The 24,264-nt window shown below is 40.4% G+C and overlaps 1 protein-coding gene across 2 annotated transcripts in view; it reads right to left on the reverse strand.

Annotated features, from left to right (window-relative positions):
* Window positions 1–24,264, reverse strand: part of klf12b (Kruppel like factor 12b) — a 283,688-nt gene that overhangs the window by 48,741 nt on the left and 210,683 nt on the right. For both annotated transcript variants that reach the window (XM_087987944.1, XM_043691384.2), the window contains exons 4-5: window positions 16,811–16,915; window positions 12,579–12,708 (exon numbers count right to left, since the gene is read on the reverse strand). In XM_087987944.1, the coding sequence (XP_087844070.1) occupies window positions 12,579–12,708; window positions 16,811–16,915 (235 nt within the window). The remainder of the gene's footprint in view (window positions 1–12,578; window positions 12,709–16,810; window positions 16,916–24,264) is intronic.

The following is a 24,264-nucleotide window of genomic DNA, read 5'->3' on the forward strand; positions in this document are numbered from 1 at the left end:
CTAAGATAGCAACATTTGGGAAAACACTCAGATTCTGTTCAGTTAATATCTCTGAACTAAAAATAATCACTTTGTCCTCCACCTGTTCTTGTTTTTTCTCAACCGTTTTGATCAAACATGATATCTGATAATTATACTTCAACTTCCTTATCTTAATTCTTTGATTTCCTATCCTTCTTCAGCTGGTGGCTTTGTGACCTTGTCACCACAGTATCACACAGTTAGGAAAAGTTTCAGAATATAAGTCCTGTAATATCTCAGTTGCCTAATTTTCCACTGGCTTTTCAATCACAGTAGGCAGCACTCCTACCTGTGATCCAGCTATATTACCAAGGCAAATTGTATTCCTGGAGCTGAGAGTTCTTCCAGTACTCTGACCATGACTTCTCCACTTTTCATCGGACACACCAGCCTCACTGTATAGAATAGAGCACTTCCCGTCTTACCATGAATTCCACATATTACCTCTTTTTCTGGCAATAGTCCTTCTGAATTACATATCTCATCTCTCAATATCAAAAATTGACATGCTCCCATATTTTTAAAACTGTAATTCCTTTACCTGCTCCTCCTAACATATGCTCGTAAACCTTATCTTTGCAAGTAAATAGTTTAAAAAGATCTGGCACTTCCTTCTCAACCAACCTCTGATCAGGTTGTACATTCTGGCTCAGATTGTTAGCTTCCGCTGTGCTTTCCTTAACCATTTCAACAAAATTTACTGGCGTATCCTGTTTTCCCACATCCGTCTTCCCTGTACGTTTTCTAAACCACCAACATTGCTACTTCATGTGGTCTACTTTATTACAGTGAAAACTCCTGAGCTTTTTTACTTCTCTTTCCCCGTTATGGGTTTCCTTTTTTTCCAGTGGTAAACTATCTTTATTATCTTCAACCAGATCGCCTTTTCCCTTACCACCTGAGGATTTCTGTTATCCTCAATTTCTATCCCTCATACATCGAAATTGATGTCAGAAGCCAAACATCGATTTATGAACCAACTCATAACCATCGGCCATTTCAGCTGCTAATCTTGCCATTTTAACTCTCTGCTCTTCCACATGAGTTCTCACTACTTCAGGAAGTGAATTTTGGAACTCAACCTCCAAAATAATCTTCTAAGAGCATCTTATGTTTGATCTATTTTCATTACCCTTATCCACCTATCGAAATTACTTTGTTTGATACTTTTGACCAGGGCCCCGCATTAGATTCCTAAAATGTTGTCTGTCAGCTTCTGCCACTAGGTCATATGCACTTAAGATGGCTTTCTTCACCTCCTCATACCCCCAGATGCTTCCTCTGATAGTGATGTAAGTACCTCACTAGCTCTACCTGAATCACCCTGGAACAACAATATCAATTGGTAATATCCAACAATACCCAATCACTGGCCATTTCATTTGTTTCAGGAAGCTGGAAGAACACAGCAAGCCAAGCAGCATCAGGAGGTGGAGAAGTCAGTGTTTCAGGTGTAACCTTTCTTCAGGACTTCAAATTTCATATGTTTGGCCACAAATGAAAAAAAGCTTCTACATCCTTTTTGTTGAATTTAGGCAATATTTGGACCTAATTAAACAGATCCCCAGCAAGCCTTTAGCTACAATGGTAAAAACAATGACTGCAGATGCTGGAAACCAGATTCTGGATCAGTGGTGCTGGAAGAGCACAGCAGTTCAGGCAGCATCCAAAGAGCAGCGAAATCGACGTTTCAGACAAAAGCCCTTCATCAGGAATAAAGGCAGAGAGCCTGAAGCGTGGAGAGATAAGCTAGAGGAGGGTGGGGGTGGGGAGAAAGTAGCATAGAGTACAATAGGTGAGTGGGAGAGGGGATGACGGTGATAGGTCAGGGAGGAGAGGGTGGAGTGGATAGGTGGAAAAGGACAAGTCTGGACAATGGGTTTGCTCATCAAACGTACCTCCTCACTAAGCCTACCTTCTACCTGAACCTTTGCCCTTTAAGTCGACTCTCCTTTCCAATTGCTAAGTTCTGAAGTTAAAATTCTCTTTCTTCTCTCTTCCTTTCTTGTTTTCCTCTGCTTTTAACTGTAATTCAAACAGTTTCATTTCCTTTTCATGTTTTCTGCTTCATTTGCAATTGAATTTTAGTTATTTCCAAAAATTCTGATGGCATTATGGCAATTTTAAACATCGAGTTATTGCTGCAATTACCTCCCCTTTCCTGATAGACACAATCAACCCCACCTCTGGTTGTTTGCCAATTCCAAAGCTTTGCCTTACTCATTTTTTTGCAAAACTCCCCAAGTGACTTCTTCAACCCCCAGAAAACTCTGTGATCTAATTAGGCATTACTACACAAAGCACACCCTGTTTTAACTAACCAAATTTAATACCTGAAAGCAAAGACATTAATATCTATCACTCTATGTCTTTTGAGTCCAACAATCCTCAACCCAACTTGGAATTATAGATTTTGATCCTGACAACAACCTGCAATGTGTTATGGAACAAACCAGATCCCCTATATTTTAAGAAAGGAACCTAGACCCTAATGTTTTCTTACTTTAAAGCTAGATGAGAAGTGCTGTGTTCCAGATACAATGTGACTAGTCAAACTACTCAACATTAAGCAAAACACAATTAATTTATACACTACATTTAAAATACTAACAAAAGAAAAAGGAATTTAGAATAACTTAACTATTGAAATACCTAACTGAATAATAGATTCAGTACTTAATACTAATTAACTGTTCCAATTTTGTAATATGCCATAAACACACCCTTGGCAAAGAGGCAAATTCAGACACAGATTCTCACATGCAGTTCTCCAATCCAAGAGGAAAACACATCAAAAGAAAATTCAGAGACTGTAGCAGCTGACATTCACTGAAGCTTCCAACTCTGTTGAGACCCCAAAGGCTTCTGCTTAAAATCAAACCAAAACGCTAAAGAAAACTAGAAAGCCTAGTCAGTGAGAGCCGGCCACACCCAGACTGCTTCCATTGTTCCAACTTTAAAAACACCCAAAGCCTCACAAATTGTTTACTTTATTTGAGATTGCTCGCACCTCTGCCTTATAACTTCCCTTCAAAAAAAAGGACACCATGCATTTACATGAACAAAGTAAATGTTCAGTGTTTTATGGGCAAGCGTTTTTTGTTAAGAATTTAATGTAAAGAACAAAATTTGGATAAACACTCGAAATCATTATTGTCAAAGAGAGAATATCTCAGGTTACAGTGAAATGTATTTAAATATTTAATGGTATCCATTCCTTCCCAGGGATTGATGACATCCAAGTAATAGCAAAAATGTTTCAATTTTTCAGAAAAACAGAAATTTTGTCAAATTGGTACATTGCGTTTTTCTGAAGGTAGGCCAGCACTCAATGGAAGCTACCCTATCTTGCAGTTTTTCATTTGCTATGGCTTAGAAAAAATGACCATATGTGAAGGGTAAAATAACATTGTTGATGAGATGGGGTTGATTCCCTCTGCTAAAATGCAGAAGCGAACCAGTTTAGAATTGTAACCCTATGAACAGTAGTAAAATATAACAGGCACAGGGGAAATACAAACATTGGTCGATTTTACAGTCAGTTTATTATTTTGCAAATACTGTTTCCCAAGTTCTGGTACAACACCTTAGCTAATACTTTTAAAAGAGCAATGAAAGAAATAACTAGCTTGCACTAACTAGCCTTTCACTACCCCAGGATGTTCCAAACTCTTTCATTACCAATGAAGTGAGTTATTTTTAAGTGTCGTTACTGTATCAATGTAGTGAAATGTGGCAATCAATATACATGTAGCAAGGTCCGACTAATAGCATGATGGTAAATAACAAATTGACTTGTTTCTTAGTGGTGTTTGAATCATGCCTTGGTAGCTTTAAACCCCTTGACAGAGTGAAACAAAGAATGTACTTATATACCTCCCTTCACAACCCCAGTAAATCCCAAAGCACTTTATTGTCAATTTAGTCAAAGTGCATTTGAAATGTAGTCCCTACTGTGATGTATGATACATGGAAACCAATATGATCACAGCAAATTCCCACAAACAGCCATATGCAAATAATAATCTTTTTTTTGGTGCTGGTTGAAATGTTAAGTCTTGGTCTGGACTTTTTTGTGTAATCAGTCTGATCAAGATGTTATTACACACCAATAGAGCAGGTGGGACTTGAACCTGGATATTGGGACTAAACTCAAGTTTCAAATCCTGAAAATGAGTTATATTGTACTTGAAACATTGACTCTATTTCTCTCTCCACAGATACTGCCAGAGGCATTGAATTTGTCCAGCGTTTTCTGCATCTATTTGCACTGGTTCTTTTATTGTCAAAAAATTGTGATGGCTGATTCTGCTAATGATCAAAGCCAAGTTGCATTTAATAATGCATGTGGAAATTCAACCGAAGCCTAGTAAATCGCTGCACAGTTGTTAAAAGAAGAGAATCTGAAGAAGTGCAGTTTCTCTGTTTATTGCTGTGAGGACTAACACAACAGGCAATTTGCTCACAGCAAGGAATCACAAACAGCATACGGGTAAACAGATAAACAGTTTGTCTTTGGTAAAACAAAAATCTACCGTGAATGCTGGAATAGAAACATGAAATGCTGGGGATGTTTAGTTCATGTAGCATCAACACAGACAGAGTGTGTAAAACAGAGTTAATGGTTTATTTGATTGTGGAGGTGGCAAGGTGGGAGCTAGGGACTAGGTATGTCACAATCCAGTTTAATTAGACACCCTTCTTGCTTCCAGGACTGGAGAGGTCCTTGAGGTCATAGGTCTTAAAGGTCTTAGTGGCTAACTTAGGAACACTTACCTCAGTTTGTTGCTGCTACTGGTATTAACTCAATACCTGATCGAGAGCATGGACATTGGGCAAAGGGGTGCCTCTGTGGGTCAAACTGCTAAGCAAGCTAATGAACCCACCCCTTCAGTGTGCAACCCCCACAAGTCACACACAGGTTTCTTGCTCCCAGGTCCTAAAACTCAGAGGTTGTTCTTCCAGCAGTGGTCACGGCCTCCTCTGTGGCACTACTGGCTGTGTGATTGATTGATGGCAGATTGATGGCAGATCCTGATAGGCAGGGTTTCAGCCCTATGGGCCGAACTCTACAGGAAGCCTGCCAGGTTCATGGAATACCTACAGTGCAGCCCATTGAGTCTGCACAAACTCTTTGAAGAGATCCCAAACTTGACTAGGATACCCCATATTATCTCCATAACCCTGCACTTACCATGGCCAATCCACGTAACCTTCACACCTTTGGACTGTGGGAGGAAATTGGAGCACCCAGAGGAAACCCATGCAGACACAAGGAGAACATGGAAATGCCACTCAGACAGTCACTCAAGGGTGGAATCGAACCCAGAAGCTTGGCACTGGGAGCACTGTGTGCTAATCACTGAGCCACCGTGATGCAGAGGATTTAGTGAGCACTCCTTAGAAGAGCTTCTTGCTGGCTGTTCAGCTGGCATCAACCTCCATGTTTCCCATAGAAAATTCTGCCCATGTTTCTGATTTATGTATCTAATATCAGAGCTAGAACCAAAAAGCCACTGATGCTACTAATCATGTTTTTCTTTCACTCTCGTTCACTAAAAGCTAGTTGATCTGCAGTCCGTTTATGCATTGCCTATTTTATTTCTGTCTTTGTCATTGATTGAAGCTGGCATCAGAATTATTTTTGATCTGAATGATATAATGGGAATTATTTTTACATCTAGCTGAACAGACTGACAAGGTCTCAGTTTAATACATACATGAAAAGGAGAATATACGGACGCCACAGAAGATTTACAAAATTATAGATGCCATTTAACTCAGTGTGTCCAATTCAGTTGAAGGAAAGCCATCCAGGCCAATCCCACTTTCCTAACTCCTGGAACAGGGCCATGTAGGTTATTGCTCTTCAAGCACATTCCCAAATGTGTTCTCAATGTCATGAGCATCTTTACCATCCTTTCAGGAAATGAGTTCCTAACATCTTCATCACAGTGAGCGTATAAAACATTCTCCTCAACTCTCTACTGGTAATTTTACCCATTGATTTAAATCTATACCCCTGGTTATTGATTTATTTGTTAGTAGAAGTAGGTCCCTCCTATTTATTCCATATCGGCCTCTCATAATATTATGCACCTGAATTAAATCTCCACTTAACTACAGCTGTTCCAAAGAAAACAACCTGAGCCTATCCTTTTTTTGTTGTCCTTCAAGTGTTCCATTCCCAATAACATCCCTGTAAACCTCCTCAGTAGTGTATCAGTGTGATCACATCTTTATTGTAATGTACTGACCAAAACTGTGCACATATGTTCCAGCTGTGGCTTCATTATGTTGTCATAGGTTAAACTCCCCAGCTCTTCCATTCTGTGGGGTAGCTATGAAATGAATGCATCTTACATACCTTCTTAGTCAGCTTTTTAATGTATCTAAGTACTCAACATTTCCTCATTTTCACTGACTGAGAAGGCGGTGCCATTCCATATGTATTTTTGTGATCACCGGGATACAAGGGAGGCTGTTCTACCTCTGCTTGTGCAGTTCTTTGTACTGTCAGTAGGAAGTGCAACATAATATTGCATCTCTTCACTGAGAAGCTACCTGGCTTTCTTTAATAACTCTTCGAGTCAATGTAGGTGACCTTAGGTAGTCAAAGGTGTGAAGTAGAAATATGGTAATGAAATCTATGCCCTTCCATCTAGGATGGTGACTTGCATGTTCTTCTATCATTCAGCCACATTTTGGAACTAATGTTCACTTGCTGGGAGCTTTTATTTATCCACATTCCAGGGACCAATTGCATGCTGAAAGCTAGGGTTGCCAACTCTTTTGGGACAGAAGTAAAAACAATGACTGCAGATGCTGGAAACCAGATTCTAGATTAGTGGTGCTGGAAGAGCACAGCAGTTCAGGCAGCATTCAAGGAGCAGCGAAATCAACGTTTCGAGCAAAAGCCCTTCATCAGGTATAAAGGCAGTGAGCCTGAAGCGTGGAGAGATAAGCTAGAGGAGGGTGGGGGTGGGGAGAAAGTAGCATAGAGTACAATGGGTGAGTGGGGGAGGGGATGAAGGTGATAGGTCAGGAGGAGAGGGTGGAGTGGATAGGTGGAAAAGGAGATAGGCAGGTAGGACAAGTCATGGGGACAGTGCTGAGCTGGAAGCTTGGAACTAGGGTGAGGTGGGGGAAGGGGAAATGAGGAAACTGTTGAAGTCCACATTGATGCCCTGGGGTTGAAGTGATCCGAGGCAGAAGATGAGACGTTCTTCCTCCAGGCGTCTAGTGGTGAGGGAGCGGCGGTGAAGGAGGCCCAGGACCTCCATGTCCTCGGCAGAGTGGGAGGGGGAGTTGAAATGTTGGGCCATGGGGCGGTGTGGTTGATTGGTGTGGGTGTCCTGGAGATGTTCCCTAAAGCGCTCTGCTAGGAGGCGCCCAGTCTCCCCAATGTAGAGGAGACCGCATCGGGAGCAATGGATACAGTAAATGATATTAGTGGATGTGCAGGTAAAATATCATTTCCTGAAATGATATTGATGGATGTGGAAGGCTCCTTTAGGGCCTTGGATAGAGGTGAGGGAGGAGGTGTGGGCGCAGGTTTTACAGTTCCTGCGGTGGCAGGGGAAAGTGCCAGGATGGTAGGGTGGGTTGTAGGGGGGCGTGGACCTGACCAGGTAGTCACGGAGGGAACGGTCTTTGCGGAAGGTGGAAAGGGTTGGGGTGGGAAATATATTCCTGGTGGTGGGGTCTGTTTGGAGGTGGCGGAAATGTCAGCAGATGATTCGGTTTATGCGAAGGTTGGTAGGGTGGAAGGTGAGCACCAGGGGCGTTCTGTCCTTGTTATGGTTGGAGGAGTGGGGTCTGAGGGCGGAGGTGCGGAGGTGTCAGAGATGGTCCAGGTAAATTTAAGGTCAGGGTGGAATGTGTTGGTGAAGTTGATGAATTGTTCAACCTCCTCGCGAGAAACTCCTGGAGATATCCTCATATGAATTCCTGTCTTCAACTGCTCACCTCCACAGCTCTGCCATTGGTTGCTATCATCACGACATACACCTCCTTCCTTGCTCATCATTACCAGCTGGATAATTCTTGACTGCCAATCAAATATCTCCTTTCCCAATTTAATGAGGTAACAAAAGCAATGAAAGATAATTTTTAAAATTGCCCCTGTTATTTTTGTCTGAATTGGCTCTCACAACAGTGCTGCAGAGATTAGTCATAAAGACTCCAGGGCAATCCTAGAGGGTTCATGAAAAGCCTAAACAGAAAACAACAAAATCAGATGGTCAAAGATGTTAGCTGGCTGTTTGAAAGCTGACGTTTTCAAAACCCATCAGGTGGCACGTTATCTATGTTTTGTTGCACTGTGTCAACTTACAATACAGGGTGCTTTTGCCATTATAATACTGGTTTGAAAGCTACTTCGTTATTGTAAGTAGTGACAAGACATTGAGGTGAATAAACCTCACTTTAAGTAGGTTTATTTATAAAGTTGGAGGAAAGCCAGCCAGACCTGATAGTGAACTTCCTTATAAACACGTTTAGCCCACATCCTGTTGCTTTGCAGTTTGGAAGATCACCTGTTGCGTTTGGCTTAATGTCAGACTGTGGCTTTGCCAACATTATAGAATTAGCTAGATATTCAGTGGGTCTGTTCTTGCAAATATCAAAAATGATGGCCAAAATGAAAGCAAACAAGTGCACTTTGAACAAAAACAGCAATTTTGTGGTGAGTTATACGATTTCTTTCTAACTTACTTGGTCATCAATCACAGAATCAGTCTCTTAAAAGCAAACCAAACTAAAAATGGATATAAATATTGTCAGAATTATTTACTTTTGTTCCTTTATATATAAACCAGAATGCCTAAAAATGGTGTGATGTGTGAAGCATTCTATATGTTATAACTATTAATAGACTGGTAAGCCTATTGGACAAATGCTTTATGATTTGATTAGGTTTACTTTTAACATTTTTTGTAACCTCTGCACTTATTCTCTAGTCTCGTTTCGCTCACTGTTGTACTTATCAATTATATTAAGAAAAAATTGCAATAGGCAACTAAAATGTGATAGATACTTTACAGTCATTTTCCCATAAAGACACTTTGAATGGGAATATTTCCTCTACTATAGATTACTTGTCTTTGTTCTGCTTCTGAATTTGTAACTGAAGTATCTCATTCAGTATAGACACGGATATATATATATATATGCTGCTGAGTTTGCAATACTTAACCTCACAGCTATAAAGGCCTATGTAAACAAATTGTAAGACAGTATGACCTTGCGGGAATGCAAAGAAATGATGGTAAGCATGCCAAAAATACTTATACTTTTAAAACAACATGTGCTTGTTATTAAAATAAAATCCAATCCAGCTTCAATGTTTCTCTCTTTGTGCATTAGAGATTGGGATAGTGGTCAGGAATTTTCTTTTTTTTTGGTTTTGAAAAGGAAGAGACTTGCATTTGTATATCACCTTGCATAACCTCAGGACATCTCCATGTACTTCACAGCCGAATAATTACCTTCTTTGTAGTGTATTCATGGTGGTAATTTTGGAAATATAACCTAGTCTGTGGACAGCAAGGATCCTGCAAGCATCATGTGGTAATGAATTCACATGCCAGCCATAAGCAACACTTCCATTCAAATTATGGGCTCAAGTTTCAATTCAGAAACTTGAGCATAAAGGCTGACATTTCTTTGCAGTACCGAGGGCAACACTAAGCTATTGGAAGTGACACCTTCAGGTGAGATGTAAAGCCAAGTCTCCAACTTCCCTCAGACAGATGCAAAAGATTCAATGGCAGTATTTCAAAGGAAAGCAATGGATTGCTCCCTTGTGTCTGAGCTAATATTGATTTCTCATTCAAAATCTGTCAAAAATTAATCTGACCTTAGCCACATTACTGTTTATGGGAGCTTGCTGTGTACAAATTGGCTGTTGTTTCCTACATGACAAAAACAGAATATTAATTGCATTTCAAAAGTAGTTCATTCACCATAAAGTGATTTGGATATCCTGAGATTATGAAAAGCACTATCTAAATGTCAGCCTTGCTTTCTTTAGGTAATCTGTTTTGGGGTGTTAGCAGAGGAATAATATTGCTAACAACACTAGGAAGAACTTTCCCTAACCTTCCTTAAAGTAGTGCCTTGGGATCATTGACATCAACTTGAGGGGGCAACTGAGACTTTGGCCTAATGTCTCACCTGAATAAATGCACCTCCAACAGTGAAGCACTCCATCAATCAGGCACAAGGATTGCCAAACTGACCATGTGCTCAACTCCCTGCAGCAGGATTTGAACTCTCGACCTGCTCAAACATTCAGCCAAGAGCATTCCTACCCACTGAACTATGGCTTATAAGTCCTGACATTCAAGTGATCAAAAAGTCAAAATTTCAGAACCTAATCCTCTTCAAGGACCATGCACATATTAGCATGAACTGGATGTATATTCAAATATCGAAAACATGCTCTTTCTGCACTGATAGGGTATAGGTATAACACTAGAATAGAACTGTACAACAATACAGCAAAGGCCTTCAGGTCTGTCCCAGCTTTTTCAAACAGCAATCCAGTTAATGTCTTTCCCCTGACTCTTTTTAAAAAACAATTACATATTTTATATAAATATTTGTTCAAGATTGACAGAGATAGTGACAGGGATATAGTGTTTCCACTGTTCTAATGGAGCAGAAAATATCATATAAATAAAGTAGGCACAAGAATAATATTGATTGGAAACTTCCTCCCATGAAACTACATGTGACTAGATGCACCACTTAAATTGTAGACATAAAACAAAAACTTTATCATTAATAATAAGACATTGGGTACTTAATCAACCATTTGGCACAGACTAGATTGTTCAGGATTTCAGGGACAAGATACTGTCCACAAGAGTGCAAGTACATGGAGTACCCTACAATAGACTATCATGACTGCACAATACTCCTACCACAAAGATCCTCGACACTAAATGCTCTTCCAATAGCGCACACATTAAAAACTCTGGCACTGTAGCAGTTCTCAAGTATATCTGTAAGGAGAAAGTGAGGACCGCCGATGCTGGAGATCAAAGTCAAAAAGTGTGCTGCTGGAAAAGCACAGCAGGTCAGGCAATATCCGAGGAGCACGAGAATCGACATTTGGGGCATAAGCCCTTCAGCAGACATCTTGCTCCAATTGTATTTGTTCCCTTCTCATTCCAGTTTGTAATATCAGGGAGAAAAGCATTGATCCTTTTGACATCAACTACTTTGCAGAGCATGTCCATTTAAACCCCAGGCATCCAGTGGCTTGTCATTTTAATTTTCCACATTGTCCTCACTCTGGCATTTCTGTCCTCGACCTGCTGCACTATTCCAGGGAAATGTGACATGAATTTGAGGAATGATACCTTATTGTTTAATTAGAAACTTTACAACATTTCAGACTCAACGGTGAGTTCAACAATTTCAGACCACAGTCTCTATCCTCAGTTTGCTTCATTTTCTTTGCATTCATTGCTTTTTTTATATTTTTACCTTTAAATCGGTAGCATACCCACTATAGTCACATTTTTTAATTCCTCTGTTTTTCTTCTTGCCCCATTACCATTCCAATTGGCCCCAGAAGGCTAATTGTTTTGCTATTCAATCTCTCCAAACCTTTTTACACTGTCAGGAGGCCCTTTCTTTTGGAAGGACAGCCCTTCCTCTTGCTGGATCTACTACATTTCTAACTTTTCCCAGTCCTGATGCAAGGACACAGGCTTGAAAAGTTAACTCAGTTTCTCCAGAGATGCTGTCTGAACTGCATAAGTTAGAACAACACATATGGCACTTTTGAGAGGACAACAGGGAAAGCTTGGGACAGGTTGAGGTCAAATACACAAAACAAAACCTTAGCACCTTATCTTAACGGTATCTTCCTGAGAAGGAGAAGAACTCAAATGCTTCAAGTATGTGCAGAAAGTTTTGTACTCCTTGTGCATCATAACAATTAGACAAATCATTGGCATGCACACAACCTGTATTTAAAAGATTCAGAGTTTGTTGAAGCTCTGCAATGATGTTAATGCCATAGATAACTGGGGAGTGAAGCTATTGCCACAGATGATCAAGTAACTGAATTTATATAGTGCCTACAACATCATAAAATGTCTCAAGGTTCTTTATATCTTCAAACAAAATATGACACTGAAGTCAACAAAGAGCTATCAATCTAGAAAACAACAGCTTGGTCAAAAAGATAGGTTTGAAGGAATGACTTGAGGAAGCCAGAGAGGCAGCGATCTTTAGTGAGGAAACTCCAGAGCTGAAATCATGGGCATCAGTGGGGGAGAGATTAAATCATTGGACAGCATAGATCTCAAAGTTGAATGCGATCAGAGGAATAGGGAGGGGTAAGGACATAGACTGAGCTGAAAGCAAGGTGAAGAATCTTTAAATCAAACTATTATTTAACTCCGTACCAATGTGGGTGAGCCACCACAGGAAAACAGAGTAAACTGGACTATGATTGTGTTAGAGTAAAGGCAGCAGACATGTACGTGGCACCAAAGTTATGGAACACATGTGAAGAGCAGAGGAAGAGTTGTACTCACTCTTGAACAGCTCGTGCGATAGAGAGTGCTGTGGATCCAGTTTCATTAACACTGTCCAAAGTCACATTTGGCAGATCATCATCTTCACTATCACTTTTGATGCGGCCAGGTGACAAGCTTCTCAGTTGTGCTGTAGTAAATAAATAAACACAATTAGTTAGCCTCAACCTGAGCTACAAATCTTCTCAAAACTCGCTAAAACTATTAATTAAGATTTACCAGTACTTTTCTAATAATAGAATTAAAGAATCCCTACAGTGTTTAAACAGGTCCTTCAGCCCACCGACTCCACATCGACCCTCAGGGTATCCCACCCAAAATCATTTCCCGCCCTATTATTCTCCATTTTACCCCTGACTAACTCACCTAACCTCCACATCCCTGAACACTACGGGCAATTTAGCATGGCCAATTCACCTAATCTGCACATCTTTAGAAGCAAGCACATTTATTCTTTTAAATTAACAAACATAAGCATTGATCAAATAACTGAATCAGAGAGAGTTGAAACTCAGCAAGAAAACCAATACCATAGCTCATTCAGAAATAAATACTTCTAATTACTTTTTTTCCCCTAAATTTAGGTCTGTTTTCAATTATCACAGTGACTCTCCTTTTACTTAAAGAGGTATCAGCACTACTCTGGACGTATCATGATGTGATTGTGTGATGACGTTATCATGATATTAATGAAATGTTGTTTCAAGAAAGTCTCAAAGAAATCAAACGTGCCATATAAAATCAGCATCAGCAGCAAGAGAGTCCCTGTGTTTAATCTGGCACCAGTGGAAATTAGGAACAGGAAGAGGCCACTTAGCTCTTTGACTGTGTTCAATCATTCAGTAAGATCACAGCTCATTTGCAACTAGGGTCTTCATATCTGACATTATTCTGTATTACTTAAAGATTTTGTTCATTAAAAGCATATCAAGCTTAGACTTAAAATCAATTTGCAATTGACATTTGCAGAAGAAGATTCCAAATTCATCTACCTTTTGTGTGCTGAACTATTTTCTAACTTCATTCCTGATGGGTCTAGTTCTAATTTTTAGTTCACTCATCCTAGACTCCTCAACCAATTAAACCATTTTCTTTTGAACTGTCACCTCTCATGAAAACTTCAATCACATCACATCTTAGCTTTCAAAATTACAGGGAATATGATCCTATTTGGTCATCTCTCCTCGTGATTTAACTCAAGTATCATTTCAGTAAATCTCCTCAGCACTGCCTCCAAATCCAACATGTCCTTCCAAGAGTGCCAGAACTGCTCAGAACGTCAGGTTGAGGGCATAGGACAGAGTGGTTGAAAACAGCTTATATCCATGACTAAGAGGCCAGGAACAATGGGACACATATACAAGATTAAATACAAGAGATTTGAGATGGGCAATAGACAAATCTGCTTTTTCACCACCAAGATGACTGGGGAGCAGGGAATTAAAATGAGCAGATAGAGGACATGTTTGCCATCCAATTAAGGATGGTGGGTGAGGTTCTGAGGATGGATGGTTAATTGGAGTTCCTCCTGTGATGAGTCATCAGTAGCCCCATTATGTGAGTTGAAACTGTTGATGTAGAGAGGGAGAGTACCTCACAATGGCGACACCTTCTTGGTATTGTGGAGGGCAATATTCACTAGGCAATAGCAACAGCAACTGTGGTCCAATAACCATGGTGATGGTGGGATGAAATTCTGAATAGTGAAACACAGCCTTACTGCCTCCTATCACTCTGGGAGGATGCTAGATGGGTTCACCTCATTTTAATCACTGCGCTTAGACTCAACTGACTATTGGAAAATACCAGCCAGAATGGAAATGGGCCTCTAATTATCCCTTTAATTACTTCCATTTCTGCCTGCCACTTGCCACGCTCAAGCTCTGCCCCCAAGTTGTCCCCCAGCAAACCATCCTGGCACTACGCCCACTCCTATCAGCTTCCAAAGAATCCTCCCATGTTAAAGCTTTTAAGAATAGATCAGGTAGTCTTCATACGATAAAAGAGGTATAGGAGCAAGATGACCAATTTCAGGGACTGAAATTCTAAAGAGTTTGAACAATTGACACTTTGATTGGCTTGATGGAAAGGGGTCGTTGAGGAACACTTTTTTAATCATTGGAAGGTTTAATGGAGTTTTTTGATTTACACATCCACCTGTTGCTGTAGAGAACAGTGGGTCAATTGGGGTTTGAGGAACATGAGGTGGCATATACGGGACGTGTGTCAGGGCTGAGGTTGTGTGAGGAGTGAGGGCAGAAACACCTTTACATTTTCATTCTAACCAGAACGAAGTCCCATTGGACTGAGGCGGGTGTTTTAAAGACTCACTTCTGCACTTAGCAGTAACTGTTGCTGTCTCTGAATTCTTTCCCCAGCTCAACTCGTCAAACTCTTCTTAGCATCTGCCCTCTTGGAATGAAGAACCTTCCTTTCCTGATATTTTCCTCTTTAAGCTGGGAATTTCCAGACTCCAGCTACTGCCTCTTGGATGAAGATCAAAACTTAGCCTACTGACTAAGTGAAGCATATGCACAGTCCTTCCCAAACATTTTCTACGCTGTGACTCCAATTTGAGGTTTGAAAAGTTTTGCGAATTCTAAGGAGAACAATGGGGCTATGGGTTGGGTGCAGGGGAGGAGAGCTACTCGAGTGAGGGGGTCCTGTACAAGTGGGTCCCCGTCTGTTAGTGCAGGTCATTGTCACTGTATCTCAATCAGAACTCCATAATGACCATGGAGCTCACAACCTAAAACATTCAGCCTGCAAACCCACTTGGGATCCTGACCCTCACTTTGGGAAGCACTGATGTACACCAACACAGATTAGTCATTCCTAAGGGCCTTTTGTCTTGTAATAAAAGCAGAAAATACTGGAAACACTCAGCAAATCAGCAGTGTCTCTGAAGAGGGAAGAAGCAGATAATAACCTTACATTAAGATCTGTATTCTTGTCACAATGTCTGTGTAAATGTATGACCTATTAATTGCAATTTCAGGATTCTTTAAAATTCCAATCTTGAAATATCGTACGCTGTGTAGACACAACATATATAACAGACTGAAACTGTAGTTGCTGTGTTTTAAGATATATGCTCATCATATGTAGCTGTGTAAATAGGACACATAACTAAGTAAAAACTCCCTTCCAGTTCTATTCTTTACTGCCTGACTGTCTGGAAGAAGACAATGGTTTGCTCCACTGTATTGTGGCTAGGAATAATTTTAAAAGCCTTCTACTTGCTATGAACTCCCAATGCTTGACTGAGACAGTTGAAATGGTTGAGGCAGTGAAGTAGCTAATTATTACCTCAAACACTGAGAGCATTAGAACCTATAAAACCATTTTTCCTCACAAGGCGGTATTTAGTTTTCTATGTCATATCTTATTTTGAATGGTTTTATTGGCTAACTTTGTCTGTTTTCTTTGGCAATAAATTAAGATGCAAAATGTCTTTTCAAATGTAATAATATTCACCAGTTCCTGGCAGCATCTAAAAGTAACTGCTTTCAGAAGACATTGAAAGTCAGAGCAGTATCAATCTTATTGCCTGAAAGGGGAAGATGTCAGCCGAAGGTGGTCAGAGGTGAAACATTGACAATTGTTTTTCACTTTAAGATTAGAGGGGATTACTTTTCTCTTATTTACCTGGTGTGACTTTTTGAAGTAGTGTTTCAGAGTGTTGTTGATCTGGATTGAAGTACAAACATAATGGGATGGGATCAGATCTTTCCCAGTCAAACAGAAGAAGGAGACAAAGCTTAAGAGTAATGGTGGCACTTCACTTCAACTGTAACACTTGTGAATCAAGGCTCTTGTTACTTTGGAAATCTATTTATTCACATCATGGTGGGCTTAGATTTATGGACCTCGATGTTAATTTGCCTCCAATGGGCAGGAGATTGCAAGGGTCCCTGATTGTAGGCTCCTGGTGCTGTTGTTTCGCCCTGCCCCCCAACCCCACTCCACTCACACCAACCAGTTGGTCTGCCCACTCAGTTGATCATTGGCTGGGGAAGGGAACAAAGAAAATGTTCATGAAGACCTGTGAAGATTGGCAGCACCTCCAGGTCATTTCTCTTTTCATAGCATATCCCATTCTTTCCTCAGCTGCATGAGAATATCAGAGACTATGATGCTCATAGGGTGGAGGAAACGCCGTAATAGAACTATGAAATGGTGGGAATAAGTGTTTGTTAGTAATTCATGCATCCGCTCACGGTGTTACTTACCTATCTCCCCTTCAATTATATTATGGTGCCAGGAGTGGTTGTGTGGAATAATACTGTGAGGTTGCAGGCTGAAAGGTTTTTTCACAATGCACTGTGGAGCGTCCACTATAATTAAAAGGAAGAAACAGCATTTTATATATTTACATTGTAAAATACTGAGTATTATTGGTTCAGCTCACCTTAGAATATTAGGGAAATGTGTGGACATGCCCAAATTCATTAAATTGTCACCATTTGACGATGATGAATTAATTGAGTTTTAGTCTGGTAAAGCTGATGGAAATTCAACAGCACGTCAACAGCTTGATAACCGTTTAATATTATAATGTGTATTGTACAACATAGCAGATTAATCCAATTGGATGTAGGGCTGCACTTATTCATGAGCCTCAATGTTTTAAAGTTTCCTCTTCTGATGAGAAGCAATGGATTGAAGGAGAGCTGATCATTTTATAACTCCTAAATATCCAAGAAGTCAAACCCACTACATTGTTGGTAAAGTGAACATTAATGCTGGTGATTCAGGCCTTTGATGAGTCTGAAGGTCGTTTTAGATGCGGAAACCATGTGATCATTGACACAGTTAACGGTAATGTTAATGTCAAGGCCATAGTGGTAGACTTACAACGTAATCCAGCGAAGTCCAAAGTGAGTTTGCAAACTATATAATCTTTGAACATTTTGCAGGCCAGAAGGAATGTTTTGCTGTTCTCTGACCTCAGTCAAAGCTCTCCGCTGCCTCACCATGATTGCTCTGGGACCAACAACAACCTGTTGGATTGATTGTTGGCTGGTCTCCTGACAGCCAGGTTCCCAGGCAGTGAATCCAGAGACTTGTCAGGTAACAGTCCAAGATTTCCTATTCAAGGAAGGACCCCTTGTTTGACGAGCTCTGTCTCTCTGGCTTGAAACCTGCTGGCTTTCCAATACCCTGTCTACCCATCCCCATCTTCCTGTAAAGATCAATGCTTACTTATGTGAACAGCCAAATATATCTGCACTGGGCACTGCTCAAAAGAGAACTGCATTATTCACAGTCATAACATATCATAGAGAGAGAAATCAGGAATTAACTATAGTAGAACCCCGTATCCATGGAATTAGTTTCCGCAGTTTACCATGGTCCAAAAATATTAGATGGAACATTCCAGAACCAGCCGGGATTTAAATGATAGGGTTCGCTACTATCGCTGTTTCAGGCATTCACCGTAGGTCTTGGAATGTATTACCCGCGGATACAGAGCCACTACTGCATATGTAACAATATATTATAAAATGAAAGATATTCAGTCACATTCAGCCAGAGAACTCCTGAATATTGCAAGTTAGCAAAGGTTCATATAATGGTGTGACACAGTGACATATTTGTAGATTTTCTTAATATGGTGACCGTGTGAACAAACGCTAAAATGCAAGCTTATATTATCATTCACCACCATCATGCATTACTTCCTATATAGGTGGTGGAGGGTTGTACAATTGTAACATTTAAGAGGCATTTGGAGGGTATATGAATAGGAAAGGCTTGGAGGGATATGGGCCGGTGCTGGCAGATGGGACTAGATTGGGTTGGGATATCTGATCGGCATGGACAGGTTGGACCGAAGGGTCTGTTTCCATGCGGTACATTTCTATGACTCTATGACATTAACACATTTTTTTCAAATAGTCCAATTAATCACTTTTTGATGCTAATACTTTTGCAGAGGTTACTGCAGTACATATGTGGTTAGATTGATACAGGCTTGTGCTGTAGCATTTGGGCCTGTCAGCTGAAATTGGGAAAATGATAATTTCAACATTGTAATGGAAAACAGAAGGTCAGGCAGTGAAGATAAACTAAGCACTAAAAATGAGAACAGGTGAGACCCGAGGAAGTGCTTGTGCCTCCTTGCAACAGCAGAATGACAGGAAAAAATGATGAATAATTATCCATCATGTCTGAGGGGAATGAAAATCCAGAGAGTTCCTTTTTTTTAGCAGTACACAAAGTTCAAGTCGTTGCTTTGAAGATCTGTAAATCACTGAACTGTATATCTCCAGCAAATACCAAATACATTGGATAATTTCTTATTTATGTACAAACCTTTTTAAATCCCATTTTAGGTTGACTGTTTCATCACATATAAAGAAATGCAAGAAAATTCTTTTAGCCAAATCCAATTTTAAAAATGTTTAATTTGCTTCAAATCATTCCAAGTTGTCATGCTGCAGTGACCAGGGAAATCCCACCAGAACCACTGTCGCTGAATAAACAGACTGACATATCATTTAAACCTGGCAGTGTCCAGTCTTTCAAACTGAAACTAGGTCACCAAGAACACAAATCAGTGACTGGAAAAACATGTGGATGCTGCTGTTAAATTACTCCAAATATAAATGATGTAATTAGCTGAAGAGGTGCAATGGAAAAATAATAAAACATGGTGTTGACACAACAGAATTAGAGGAGAGCAGACCTGTTGCAGTGCACAAAGACGCTGTTCGGCCTTTCCTGCCCAACCGGCTCTGATGAACATTATGACGTAGTGCCATTCTCTCACTGTTCTCCAAAACCCCAAATACTGTTTCTATTTTAATAGTCATCAAATGTCCTCATGGGAGAATGATTATGAATAAGCTCATAACTTATAGGCAGAAAAGTTCTCTGGTGTGTGGAAATATTTTGGTCCACAGTCATTGATAGAACGTTTTTATCAATGTCCTTCATTGCATGAGTGATCCACAGTTCTTCATTATCTGCTCATCAGGGTTCAAGAAGCGAGTGGAGTGGGCTTCAGCATACATCCATACTTGGTCTGAAAATCTCAAGCTCAATATTAACTCTGTGCACTTGAACGGGTTTTGCGTTTGGTAAAATATTGAGCCACCTGTGCCAGTATCTTAACATTCAATACCACAATGTTAATTCACATCCTTCAGGCTTATTTAGCTTACGTATTGCAGGCCAATAAAAACTGAAGCTAGGAGGCTTAGAGCTTCAATCTTCGACATCAATCGGAGTTTAAAATGAAAAACTTAATTTTTCTAATTTACTCCTAAGAATTTGTACCTAGGTACCTTGTACCTAAGATGTCATTGTAAATGGCGACTTTGTAAACTTCTCACTGGACTCATGTGAGTACATGTGACAATGAACCCGTACATGTGACAATATAAAAAAGTTAAAAAGTAGAATCTCTGAAATCCATGTCCTGAACCCGACCAGAGAAGTACAAAGCCCAAAGTAAAGACAACATTGGAACCTGAGGCTATAGCCCATACACCTCCATTCTACCAAGGGCAGTAAAGCGAATGTCAATCACCAGAGGATTGCTCTGTTCCCTGTCAGTCAGTTTTCAAATATTCTGGCAGTCCACCTGAGCAATGTTTGAACCCAACTTTATGTCATTAACCACAAGATTTTGATTGTAACTGATGCGAGACACTCTAATGAATCTCTAACCTCTTAACTTTAATATACTTGGGAATCAGGTCAAGGCTTAACCACATCGACATGGTGGAACCTTTAAAGTGAAACCCAAACCACTTTACATTAACATAAAAAAACCTGTATAACTACACTGAAAAAGTGCAGAAAGTAATTCAATCAAAGACCCACAATGTAAATACAGAAATGTCCAATGTATTTCTTCATTAACAGTTGCCTAAATGAATGATAAGTACATCAGAGTCTAAAAATTCTGTTCTTAAACTAGCCTGATGCAATTTTCTTTCATATTTTGTCTGTAAAGAAGTAGGCAAATAATTCAAACAGTAACTGAGTAAGGTGAAATTGGAGGTGCTTATGGCAATTATATGTTGCATCATCGTAATTATCAAATACTTGCTGCTTTCCAAAATAAAGGTGTACACATAAAGAATTTTGCACCAATGGACAAAGTTAGGGAATTGATATTAGGAGAATTATGATTAACATAGTTGTATAGAAGGTTGAGGACTGGGTCAGAAGTAAATTAAGAATTTAGAGTGGACCTGCATGAAGCTGATTGTTAGATCCAATGTGCACCATGCTAGTTCAGATCTTGGAATTCTGAGAGTTTCTGATGGTTAACAGAGATCTGATTTTTACTTGAAACCAACCTATCTTTCAAATTGCATGGGATATCCAGGCCGAGAATTCAATTGCTCAGCGGGTTTTGAGAAGATTTGTAGCTCAGGTTGAGGTTCTGGGTGTAGGTTTGCTCGCAAAGCTGGAAGGTTCATTTCCAGACATCTCGTCACCCTACTAGGTAACATCTTCAGTGGGCCTCCGGGCAAAGCACTGCTGGTAATTCCTGCCTTCTATTTATATGTTTGGGTTTCTTTGGGTTGGTGATGTCACTTCCTGTGGTGATGTAATTTCCTGTTCTTTTTCTCAGGGGGTGGTAGATGGGGTCTAACTTGATGTGTTTGTTGATAGAGTTCTGGTTGGAATACAATGCTTCGAGGAATTCTCGTGTGTGTCTTTGTTTGGCTTGTCCTAGGATGGATGTGTTGTCCCAGTTGAAGTGGCATCCTTCCTTCTCTGTGTGTAAGGATACTAGTGAGAGAGGGTCATGGCATTTAGTAACTAGTTGATGTTTATGTATCCTGGTGGCTAGTTTTCTGCCTGTTTGTCCAATGTAGTGTTTGTTACAGTTCTTGCACGGTATTTTGTAAATGACATTAGTTTTGCTTGTTGTCTGTATAGGGTCTTTCAAGTTCATTAGCTGCTGTTTTAATGTGTTGGTGAGTTTGTGGGCTATCACGATGCCAAGGGGTCTGAGTAGTCTGGCAATCATTTCTGAGATGTCTTTGACATAGGGGAGAGTGGCTAGCGTTTATGGACATGTTTTGTCTGCTTGTTTGGGTTTGTTGCTAAGAAATCGGTGGACTGTGTTCATTGGGTACCCATTCTTTTTGAATACATGGTATAGGTGATTTTCCTCTGCTCTGCATAGTTCCTCTGTGCTGCAGTGTGTGCTGGCTCCATGAAATAATGTTCTGATGCAGCTTCGTTTATGGTGTTGGGAGGACTGCTTCTGTAGTTCAATACCTGGTCCGTATGTGTTGTTTTCCTGTAGATGCTGGTTTGAAGCTCCCCATTGGCTGTTCACTCTCGCTCTACTGTGATATCTAGGAATGGCAGTTTGTTGTTGTTTTCCTCCTGTTTTGTGAAGTTAATGCCAGTAAGGGTATTATTGATGGTCTTGAAGGTTTCCTCTAATTGCTTTCGTTTAGTGATGACAAAGGTGTCATCCACGTAGTGGACCCAAAGTTTGGGTTGGATGGTTGGCAGAGCTGTTTGAGTCTCTGCGTTACTGCCTCTGCTAAGAACCCTGATATCGGGTTTCAATTACTGCAGAGGGGTGTATGAATATCCACATAATTTTGCAGGAAATTCAAGAGGTTTAGCAAGTTTCTAGATGATGTTGAGAGCATATCTGTTGTGTTGGCAGAATTGGGGTGGGCCTTCTAACTTGTACTTCCACTCGCCTCTCACTGCACTTCGGCCCACAACATGCATTGCAAGCCTGACCCATACTTGAAAAATCAACTGACCCAGGAAAAGTCATAAATGGGTCTGGTGGCCATTTTGGAAGGTTCAGAGATGTGCAGATTGAGATTTTGTGAGCCCACAGGAAGATCCAGTACAGAAATCTACACTATCAGGAGTGAAACATGTGATGAGGCCTTTCAAAGTGTTTGCCTATCGTGTTTCTCTGCTGCTATGCTTAGAAGTCAACACCTCCAGAGATTGAACTCATCCATTCCCTAAAGGAGTCTATGCCATGATATACAGTGATTTTTTCTTAATGCAAATGAGTTAACTAGTTTATTTCTTTACCTGTCTGCATTGAGTCAGAATGCTTGCTAATACTATCCATGCAGCACTCTAGATTAGATTAGATTAGATTCGCGACAGTGTGGAAACAGGCCCTTCGACCCAACTAGTCCACACCAACCCTCCGCAGAGTAACCCACCCAAACCCATCCCCCCTAACTAATGCACCCAACTCTACGGGCAATTTAGCATGACCAATTCACCTAACCTGCACATCATTGGACTACCCACCTTTAGACAGTAGTTAAGAAGTCAAAGTATGAATGAGAGCTATACTTTTGAAATGAAATCAGCAGTTGAGGTAAAATTGATAGGAAACAATAAAACTGATATGATACGTCTGCTAATTGAATTGTATTAAACTGAGTTTATTGTCACATCTACCATGTACCGTATTGCGAGCAATAATGGCAGATTACATAGTTAAACAGCATAGTTAAGTAAATAATAGGTGTACAGCAGCAAAAACCAAAACACAGGTACAGGCGAATACTAAGAGTTTGTGAGTCCATTCAGTATTCTAACAGCAGTAGGGTAGTAACTGTTTTGAAACTGGCTGGTGTGCGTGTTCAGGCTTCTGTACCTTCTCCCCGATGGTAGCGGTTGTAGAAAAACATTGCCAGGGTGGGATGGATCTTTGAGAATACTGGTGGCCTTTCCTTGATAGCGGGCCTGGTAGATGGATTCTATAGATGGGAGGTTGGCCTTTGTGATTGTCCAGGGCAAGTTCACCACGCTCTGTAACCGTCTCAGATCTTGAATGGTACAGTTGCCATACCAGATAGTGATATATCCAGACAGAATGCTCTTGTTGGTGCACTGATAAAAGTTGGCAAGGGTATTTATGCCATGCCAAATTTTCTCAGCTGCCTGAGGAAGCGATGTTGGGCCTTTGTAACTAATGCGTCCACATGAATAGTCCAAGAAAGCTATTGCTGATGACTACTCCCAGGAGTTTGATACTCTCCACTCATTCCACCTCTGTGCTGTTAATGTGTAGGGGGGAATGAGTAACATCCCGCTGAAAGTCAATAATGAGTTCCTTGGTTTTGCCGGCATTGAGAGCTAGGTTCTTCTCACTGCACCATTTTTCCAGGTCTTCCACCTCCTGTCAGTACTCTGTTTCGTCGCCATCTGAGATTCGACTGACTACAGTGGTGTCATCAGCGAACTTATAAATGGCATTAGTCTGGTATTTGGCGACAAAGTCATGGATATACAGTGAGTACAGTAGGAGGCTGAGTATGCACCCCTGAAGGGATCCAGTGTTGAGTGTTAGCGAGGATGAAATATTGTCCCTAATCTTCACTGATTGTGGCCTGTGGCTCAGGAAACAGAGAACCCAGTTGCAGAGAGTGGGGCTTAGTCCGAGATCACTAAGTTTAGTAATCAGTCTCGAGGGGATAATAGTGTTAAAGGCTGAACTGTAGTCAATGTGTAGGATTCTTACATAGCTGTAAGAATCTCTGTAATTTCTCAACTTATAGGTTGTCTTTTTCGGAGGGGGAGATTTGTGTTTCATAAAAAGGTAAGAATGGATTTTTGATTAATTTTGAAGAGCATCAAAACGTCTACATTTCTCATGGACTCTGATTGACTCATATACCCCATAGCATCAACCACTGAGCAAGACAACCAAATTAAACTG

This window comes from Chiloscyllium plagiosum, unplaced genomic scaffold (genome assembly GCF_037043375.1).
Source record: "Chiloscyllium plagiosum isolate Xiang-an unplaced genomic scaffold, Cpla_swu_hap1 HiC_scaffold_6, whole genome shotgun sequence".
Taxonomy (NCBI): domain Eukaryota; kingdom Metazoa; phylum Chordata; class Chondrichthyes; order Orectolobiformes; family Hemiscylliidae; genus Chiloscyllium; species Chiloscyllium plagiosum.